The 9,955-nt window shown below is 42.9% G+C and overlaps 1 protein-coding gene across 1 annotated transcript; it reads right to left on the bottom strand.

Moving 5' to 3' along the window:
• Positions 1-479: 479 nt before the first annotated feature.
• On the bottom strand, positions 480-7,828 carry lysmd2 (LysM, putative peptidoglycan-binding, domain containing 2). Its single transcript, XM_010877930.4, has 3 exons — positions 7,320-7,828; positions 5,910-6,277; positions 480-1,260 (listed from the first exon to the last, which is right to left on the bottom strand). Exons 1-3 carry the CDS (start codon positions 7,569-7,571, stop codon positions 1,209-1,211), a joined length of 672 nt encoding a protein of 223 aa, XP_010876232.1. The 5' UTR covers positions 7,572-7,828; the 3' UTR covers positions 480-1,208.
• Positions 7,829-9,955: the final 2,127 nt, after the last annotated feature.

Below are 9,955 nucleotides of genomic sequence, written 5' to 3' on the forward strand. Positions count from 1 at the left end.
ATCATGTCAACAGCACAGAACTTCCTCTTCAGAGCACTACTACAGCAATATATACCATTCAAAAGGAGAGTACCAAACTGGGAATAGTGTGCCATTAAGGGCATGTTGTTGTCAGATAATGCTGCGAGCTGTTAAGAATTTTAAGAATCAGGATTTTGAGGCAATATCATTATTGATCGAGATAACTAATTCTGCTGAAATATTTTCAGAACAAAAACCTTGACTGTTGAGTCCAAAACAAAGCACCTGATTATTCCAGATACCCTCCTTTATAGAATGACATGCACACGTTGTATTCATTCTTGTAAATCTCAGCGGAAGGGTAGGCACAGGAATTCAGGCCTTTCACATCCTGACCGTCCAGTCAACAAGATGCCACTCAAGACTATACGAGACATGTTATCAACACAAACCATGAGGAAACACAGAATATTTTAAGTAGCATTTATTTGTTCTATAAAAACAAGAAAATAAGCACATTAAAACTCAGGCATGGTTTAATAATTCCACACACTTTAAAAACAATACATTCACACATCAAAAATAGCTTTCCCTTTCTGTTTCAGATATAAGCTTCTTAACAGGTAAACAAAACATGTAAAAGGCTTTTCCACTCTGCCCTTCCGCAGCTTCTTGCAAGTATTTAGTCAAGAAGTCCAAAAAGGGACCTTTTCCCAATGTAGTACACTATATTTCACCAGAAACCTATAGGCTTTGGTCAAAAGAAGCGATACATCAAAAAAGAGGGTGCTACTTGAGACAGAGCAAACTTTTAAAACACTGAGGAGGAAGATGAAATACTGAAGACGTCTCAATATCTATCCATCTACTGGGCTGATGCTATTCTAGGAGGGATTTGGATCATCAGAGTTGGCCTGTCGGCTTAGAGCAGTGAATACCTTGAACACCTGTGTCTGTCTTTCTGTCTAACACTGCACAGGGGTGCTCGGTACAACAGCCTGATTTGATGGACACTTGTAGTGAGCGGATGAGTGTTGTAGTACCTACAGTCAATACTACAGTAAAAAAAAACTATAGTCATAATATTAAAATAAATTACAAATTTAAAAGGCAAGTGACGAATCCCTCAGTTCAATGAGACATGAGATTCAGCGGCGTGGTTTAGTGAAACGAGAGATGGGATAAAAAAAAAGAGATGACAGGATGGATGGACGTTCCCCAGTCCGTCAGGTAAACCAGTGAGTCCTTTAAATCTCCTGGTATGATGAAACAGGGAGTGTGTATTCCTCTTCACTGTCCCTGTGAACAAAGAGCAGGTTACTGTACACATCAGTACACGCGCGCACACACACACACACACGCACGCACGCACACACGCATTTCTCCATCCTTGGGAGATTTCTGAAACGCAGATATGTTCCCCATGCCCTAGGCTAGCCGGAACACCTAAAAACAGACCCAGATTACACACGCACGCACGCAGGCACACAAATTTGCTGTATTTGCTAAGAGACACCCTATTAGCTGAGTGTTTGCTAACTAAAGCTGTCTCAAACCAAAATCTGTGTGTTTGTGTGTGTGTCACAAGGCATATTTGCTCAAACAAGGGGAACGCTCCTCTGTTCTCTGACTACAGAGCTGAGTAAACACAGGCCTGCTGCTGAACTAGCCTAACCACACAGACTGATAACTATACCGCTACAAGCCTAACCACACAGACTGATAACTATACCGCTACAAGCCTAACCACACAGACTGATAACTATACTGCTACTAGCCTAACCACACAGACTGATAACTATACTGCTACCAGCCTAACCACACAGATTGATAACTATACTGCTACTAGCCTAACCACACAGATTGATAACTATACTGCTACTAGCCTAACCACACAGATTGATAACTATACCGCTGCTAGCCTAACCACAAAGACTGATAACTATACCGCTACTGGATAACAGACAGATCACTATACAGATGCTGGTCCAACCACACAGCCGGTTGGCTGTCTGCTGTTCTGGGCTACTGCAACACAGCTGAGGAACATAGACACAGCCCTGGAGTACAGAGGACAATAACTTCCTAAGTCAATAGACTTCTGCTGATTTGGGGGTTTTAAACGTGTTGTAATAAATTTAAAAAAAAAAAGACCTCAATTGTATTGAAGGTACAAAGAGGAATGGCATGTAGCTAAACCTGTCAAGGTTCTGCAGCCACAGTAGAGGAGTAATGTGTCTCCCCTCATGGAGATGAGACGTTCCTATTAGAGCGCGGGGGGGGGCTGGCATAAAGAACAAACTAATTACTGCCACACTCCCCCTGTCAGCTTCCTCTCCCCACCTAAACACTGTATGCCCACTATTCACCACTCAAATCGTCTTTCCCTTCTTTCTGCAAAACACACACTCTCCCTCCTCCCCAAACCGTCGACTCCAACTCCCCCGACCTCCTCCAATGTGTCTTGAGGAGGTGAGGAGAGAGGTTGTTCTTTCCAGGGCAGGTTAGAATTATCTGACAGATCAGACAGCAGAGGGTCTGGTCACCTATGTGACCTGACAGGGCTGCATGTCAATACCCTGGTGCTATAATCCACCCCCCCCCTCGCCTCTACAACTAACATTTCAGAAGTGATAGCCACCATCCAGGAAGCCACCTCCCCGGCCTTATTTCTATGTCTGTATCTTTAGATAAGTGAACATGGGGGAGAGGAAGCCTTTTTCACCGCAACCATAAGGGGGGTGGAAGATTGCAGTGGTTAGGGTAGACTTCTACTGCCAGCCTCTCAGCACGCTGAGTCTGCTGCTGGTAGCTGAGCAGCGTTCGGTCAGTCTGTCCCTCTGTGTGTATGTGTGTGCGCGCACCCCTTTCATCACCACACTTCCCCAAGACTCATTCATCCATTATTCACATAGACATAGGTGCCACGGAAACATATATTCATTACATACAGTGGATTTAAAAAGGTCTACACACCCCTGTTAAAATGGCAAGTTTCTGTGATGTAAAAGAATGAGACAAAGATACATTTTTCCACCTATAATGTGAACAGTTCAATTGAAAAACTTAAATCTCCAAGGAGGGAAAATGAAAAATAAAAACCTTACAATAGCCTGGTTGCATAAGTGTGCACACACTCTTATAACTGGGGATGTGGCTGTGTTCAGAATTAACCAGGGGTGATCTGAAGAGGGCTGTGCACAGGCGATGTCCTTGCAATCTGAAAGATTTGGAGTACTTTTGCAAATATATCCACGTCAAGATGTGCCATGCTAATAGACTCCTACCCAAAAAGACTGAGTGCATTATTTATCTTTGTCTCGTTCTTTCACATCACAAGAACCAGGCATTATAACAGGGGTGTGTATACTTTTTATATCCACCTCAGATTGCAGCCCAAATAAATGCTTCAGAGAGTTCAAATAACAGACATATCTGAACATCAACTGTTCAGTGCAGACTACGTGAATCAGGCATTCATGGCTGAATGCCTGATTCTAATAAGAGACTTGCTTGGACCAAGAAACACAAGAAATTGACCTCATGCCGGACCGAAATTTGTCCTTTGGTCTGATGAGTCTAAATTTGAAACATTTTGTTCAAACTGCCATCTCTGTGTGGAACGCAGAGTGGTTGAACAGATTATCCCTGCATATGTGTTCCCACTGCAAAGCATAGAGAATGTGGTGTGGCGATGTGTGGGTGCTTTGCTGGTGACACTGATTTATTTAGAATTTGAAGCACACACAACCAGCATGGCTACCACAGCATTCTGCAGCAATACGCCATCCCATCTGGTTTGTACTTACTGGGATTATCATTTGTTTTTCAACAGAACAATTGTTAAGGGCTGCATCAGATGACCTGGGCTCCACAATCACTTGAACTCAACCTAATTAAATTTGGTTAGGGATGAGCTGGACAGCCAAAAAGTGCTCAGCTTATGTGGAACTCCTCCTTATGTGGCTGAGAGAATGCCAAATGTGCAAACCTGTCATCAAGACAAAGGGTGGCTAGTTTGACAAATCTAATGTTACAATTTTTTAATAGTTTTGATGTCTTCACTATGATTCTACAAAGTGGAAAATAATAAAAGTAAATAAATACATTTAAACGAGTAGGTGCTTCCAAACTTTGGACTGGTACTGTACATTAGACCGGTAGTAGTGTGTTTAGTGTGTGGCTGTCTGTGTTAAAAGTTTCCAAACTAGCACCTGACTGACTGTAACCGCTGTCTACTGCAGTTTACCAAGTCTCTATGTCCCATACTGAACCCTACACCCCTAAATTATAAGCTACTTCTGACCAGGGCTGTTGGATTGACCATTCATTCCCAATAATTATTTTCAATATAATGATAACTTTAACACCAAGCAGAAGTCTTCTTTACATTCAAAAATTCCTAATTGTGGCTGTCGTCTACAACAGTACTGAGTCATACTAGTAGCGGCAGCAGTGTACTCTCCCTCCTGACACTTTTCCAAGAAGGGAGGGGGGAGGGTTCTACGGGTTAAAGGCAATGCTATTAGAGGGCAATGCTACTAGAGGGTAATGATTCAAGGATATGCCATTGTTTCCTTAAGGAAGTGAAACTTATTAAACAGTTTGGTGCGGTGAAAAAGAGGATGCAATTAGTTGCAGAATTTTTTTTTTTTTATCTATGAACATAATACTAACAAGTTCTGTGAGGACCCTAAAGTATTTTTAACAGAAAGTAGTAGGTAGAGCTGAAGGTTGGATGGTAACATCTCAGGGAGCAATTCAGATGGAAGAACCATTTCAGTAGTGGAAGAACCACCGAGGCTGTGTCAATGTTTGGTTAGACAGCACTACTACCAAGCGGCCCCCACTAGGGTAAGAGCAGCTAGAAAGACTATTCATGTTCAGAGTAATCTATCATACTTCAGTTGCCTCTTATACCCTCAAGCTGTTTTCATCACAATCAAACAAACATCCTGTAGCGAGATATCTAGCTGTCAAGACAAAAGATATCACAGTCCTGAAGCTCTGAGTTAAGACCACAGGATGTCAGGATTAAAACCCAGATCAGACAAAAATATGTAAGAAATGTATTTTTGCTTTTGGCTTGGGCTTAAGGTTACTTTTAGGGTTAAGGAAGATAGTAGGTGGAAATAACACCCACTCCACCAAAAGATCTTCTCAATCATGTGTTTGTGTGTCTGTATAACTAGTAATAGCTTGTTGTCTGTGTATGTTTCAGTCAGGTAACATCAACCCTTTGGAAAGAAATCTGATAGAAAGGAAAACAGAGGTTTCAATGTTAGGCTACACTGGGAGTCAGGTAGACCAGGAACAGAAAAAGATACGGTTGACGAAGAACTCTCTCCCCTGCTGTACCAGAATAGGCACACTGCTAACATCACAGCATCTTCTGGTCTGAGCTTCCCACACACACACCTTCTGCTTTTGTTCTCATACCCACGCCATCCACAATTTGGCAGTAAGTTGGCATGACTTAGCATTTAAAATCAGTACCCAATTGAAGGCCATGAGAGGGGAATTTGGCAGCTTTCCATCTCCTATATTAGGGTAAGCAGAATATCACACTCCTATCGTCAGCAGTATGATTGAACGTCACACCATCTGCTGATTGGACCTCTCTGGTTTGATTGACAAGCCAATTTTGGCTACAAGACTGTTGGCTAAAGGACCACCCCTAGTCTGAACATCACAGTAAGCTCCTACCACTTGTGGGGTTTGCATGTGTTACCTACACCAAGCTGGTTCCTACAAACAAATGTTTTCACCTCAGATGTTGGTATGGTTTGATGTTCAGTATGGTTTCCTGACGGTGGCAGGCCAATTGCGACATACTACTCTCATTATACTACACTGCTCTTGATCATATGAGTTTTGGTGCCGCATGTGATGGCTAAAGGCGAACTGGACTTTCCAGTTTGATAACACAAACCCTTGTGTGTCCTTACCTCACTTCCTCCTCTTTGAGCCTCCTTGCCGTCTGCTTTGACTGTTTAATCTGCAAGTCCAGTCTGTGGAGGAAGTCTTTAGCCGACAGCTCCTCGGGCTGGTGCCGTTTAATATTGTCAATGTCCTTATCCCCTGCCCCAGGGGCCGAGGTGGGAGGTGGTAACGGGTCTTCCTCTGTGACCCGGTTTCTGTCCTGCACCCCACAGAGCGGGGTGAAGTCCTGCGCCTGGGCCTCTCCGTCAGGGGACTCCAGAGACAGGCCATTGAAGGGAGAACACTTATCTGAGACGACGGGAATGTGGAGGCTGTTACGCAGGAAGATACAGTCGTTGCTGAATAGTTTGTTGGCCCTCTTGATCTGCTCCATCTGGAGAATAGTGTGAGGCAATGATTAAAACAGTATGAATAACATGGTAGTACACATAACTGCTACTATAAAGCTGTCATTTAGAAATTAAATAGCAATATCAATAACACCACAATAACAAAATATCAAAGCCTGGTGATAGCTCAATACAGAAACGAACGTAGGTCGTAAAGAGATTGGGTGACAGACCCCTGGAAAAGCAAGGCACGGGTATTCCTCATAGGGTATTCAAATCTTACCCTACGAGGGCCCGAGCCGGCTGGTTTTCTGTTCTACCTTATCATTAATTTGACCCACCTGGTGTCTTGAGCCTGAATAAGTCCCTGATTAGAGGGTTGCAAAGAAAAAATGGAGTGGAACTGGCTTCGAGGGCCAGATTTGAATACCCCTAACCTAGGCACACATGGTCAACTACCTTAAATGGAAGGCCACAGTGTTTCTAGGCTTGTTTATGTGTACACCAGATTAAACAAAAGCCATAGCTGGACATATGACTGGGGATGCAGGAATTGACCATCGGAGGCAATGAGCTACAAAGGTGGGTACAAAAGACCACCAGAGAACTAAAAATGTGGCTGAAGTTTCCTATTTGATCAGACTAACTCTTGTGATGCCTTACTGTTATGCTATTATAGTGAACAAGTGTCAACCAACATTAGAGCAGAAAGTAGCCAACATTGCTACACAACGTAGGTTATCATAACAAAACAATGTAAGGGTAACCATGTATCTGATGCATCTGCTTTGGATGGGATGATCATGATTCGATGCTTCCTCTTTCGAAGCTTGTTGGTCTGTTCCATTTATATCATCAGAACAAGGATGGCCGGACTAAGTCCGCAACCATAGATATATCTTCGCAACCATGATACGGCAGCAAGGAAATGGCCTTTATTGGTCCCTCCAGTACCGTTATCTGATAGCATGACTCGCAACTTAAAGGGGCAAATGTTCGGAGACATGACAATGATAGATCGTTTGAATGTGATTTATTTCAGATCTGTTGAAAATTGACAAAATTGTGTATCAGTAACAACCTTACCGTTACTCCGTATTTTAGGGCTATCCCTTGCAAAGTGTCGCTGTCCGTCACCCGATGCTCCACGTATTTCTCGCCGAGAGAAGCTGCGACGCTAGCAGTACTCCCGTACGACCGGATTTTGGTTCGGGCCAGGCTCTGTGACAGTTCACTGTCGGATTCTGAACCGGATCGGGACCGGGGAAAGATGGGCTGTCCGACACCGAACCTTGCTCCACCATCCCTCATCGGCAGGACAGGCGAGTACTCCGCCATCTTCTCTCCGTAGCTGCCTCAGATTGTTTGTGATGCGCCGACTACACTCAGCTCACCTAGGCAAAGGTAGCTACCGTACTCAGTCAGTCTGAAGGAAGCTTGCCATTTCTAGTTTTGTGATATCTGCAAATCTTGGGTGAATCTAGCATCTTTCAAGACACAAGAAACCGCTTCGTGTCCCAGTTAGGACTACAGACCATGCCAGTGATGAAACAAACCGATTTCGACGTCGCGGACGTAACTAAAAACGTACAACGCTCCTTGTGAATTTAGGGCAAAGTGATTGGACACGCAATGCAATGTTATCACTGCACTAAGGTTGTGACATCACTGGTGTCATGCCTTGAGGACAAGGGGGAGCATTCAGTTCGCGTGAACTTTTGTTCTGTTCGGAAATATTTCGTACTGAACGGAACCTTTACGTAAATATTCTTAGACGTTCTTAAACGTTCTTGAATAGACTTTGAGGTACGTTTACCTGCGTTTAGTAGGAGTGACTAGGTGTTGTTAGAAGCCCCCTGTGACGTTTTTGCAGATGCCCACCCCCCCTATCACTGTTGTTGCTTGTTTGGAAACTGTGGTTCAGCACATCTACGTTTTCCGAGCTTAAAATCGTGCTCAGTCCGGTTTAGGTAGGTCTATACTTCTAGGGTCCGAAAAAACATACATTACAAAAGCTTTTATGTTAGAAATCGTTGACAGGAAACTATTTTAGAATGGATAAAGAACGTTTTGGTGAAATCCATAATAGTGCCCTGGAATGAAAAGGACATTTTGGGTGAAGGTCCCCAAGGATAAAATTGAAATGGTTTTGTAGGCCTGTTTTCCAGTTTGAAGCGGCTATAATGCCGAGTCGTTTTTGGTTATGACCGCATTTCACTTTTAATTCCCTGTGTAAGTGGATTAAGATATTGAAGATAAACGTTTCTTTTGTGTATGACTAGTGTTTGGATTCTGAAGTATTAAGTATAATATAAGTATAACTGATTCTTAATTACTTGTTTAAATAAAGGTTAAAACAGGTCTAATGTCTCCTTTACATTTATGTTGAATAATTGCCAGTTGTAGAACCCAAGGGAGGATAGGAAGACGCAGAGGAGAGTTGAGAGGAAGGAGAAGGTTAACCCTAACCCTAGAATAAGGAGGATGGAGGTGGGGGAATATGGCTCTGGGAGAGGGAGGATGTTCACGTCTAGCAAACATGATTCAGCGGCTCTCTGTCTCCAATTATATTCCTTGTCTGTGTGTGCACATGTTCATGCATGTGTTCGTTCGCTTGTGTGTGTCTGGGAGAGTCATGGAGATGATTGGTCATTGTGGTCTGTCTTTTAAGATTAAATAAAGAGCAAGTCAAGTGACCGTACACACACATTCACGTCCACTGTGGGATGTTATTTGGGTTGCTACCACATCCTTTTGGTATTACTGGTTGAATGAGCCAAATGTTAATTGATGTTACATATGAACAATGTGTGTAATGTTATATTGTATTGAAACAACAGTAAACAGTCTTAAATATAATGTACTCTGTTTCAAATATTTTTTATCAAACACAAAAACATTGGGCGTACAACGTACAAAGGAAATATTCTGGGTGGTTCCTTCATTTTTTTTTTAACTAAGCCCATCCAAATGAATGAGCATAAATGGGTTGAATACAACCTGTGTGTAGCCTACTTCCTGTTTACCCCTTTGTTATGGACAGTTGAAGTTATACACATTTATACATTAATGGGAAAAAAATATTTTTATATTGACATGGGTGTATAAGAGTTCATCCTGTAAAACAGGTATGATAATTCCAATATAAGTGACTAAGCCAACCGGACAAGCTCAGCAATGAAACTTTCACCAAATAAAAGGTTTGTTTGATGCTACAATACCAGCACCTCAAATCTGACAAGATGGAGCTGCTTTTCCTCTGTAGCGGAAAGCCTATCCACTTCGAGACCTCTCCATTATGGATGACAACCCCACTGTGTCTTCCTCCCAGAGTACAGAGACTCTTAGTGTGACCCTGGACAAAACCCTTTTCGGACACAAACGTCCAGGTAGTAACTCACTCCTACAGGTTCATGATCTACGTAATTTGTAGCAGCCCAGGTAAAATCCAAAACATCTCAACTATTGCAACAAACTGTTGGTAGGGCTCCCTGCTTTTGTCATCAAACCCCTGCAAATTATCCAGAACCCCACAGCCTGTCTGGTGTTTAACCTTCCAAAGATTCCATTTCACCCTTTTCCTTAACATTCTCCGCTAGCTACCAGGTAGAGCTTGCAACCTCTATAGGACCACTGTGTTTGCCTACGGGGCAGTGAATGGAACTGCCCCTCCCTATAATTAGGCAATGCTCATCCTACATGCCTACCCAAGTTCTTCATTC

This window comes from Esox lucius, chromosome 2, assembly GCF_011004845.1.
Source record: "Esox lucius isolate fEsoLuc1 chromosome 2, fEsoLuc1.pri, whole genome shotgun sequence".
Lineage (NCBI taxonomy): Eukaryota > Metazoa > Chordata > Actinopteri > Esociformes > Esocidae > Esox > Esox lucius.

Coding starts and splice junctions, on each gene's coding strand:
- lysmd2 (XM_010877930.4), bottom strand. CDS start 7,571: ATGGCGGAGTACTCGCCTGTCCTGCCGATGAGGGATGGTGGAGCAAGG. Junction 6,278..7,319: donor CCCTAAAATACGGAGTAACG/GTAAGGTTGTTA, acceptor ACTATTCTCCAG/ATGGAGCAGATCAAGAGGGC. Junction 1,261..5,909: donor CTCAAAGAGGAGGAAGTGAG/GTAAGGACACAC, acceptor CTTTGTTCACAG/GGACAGTGAAGAGGAATACA.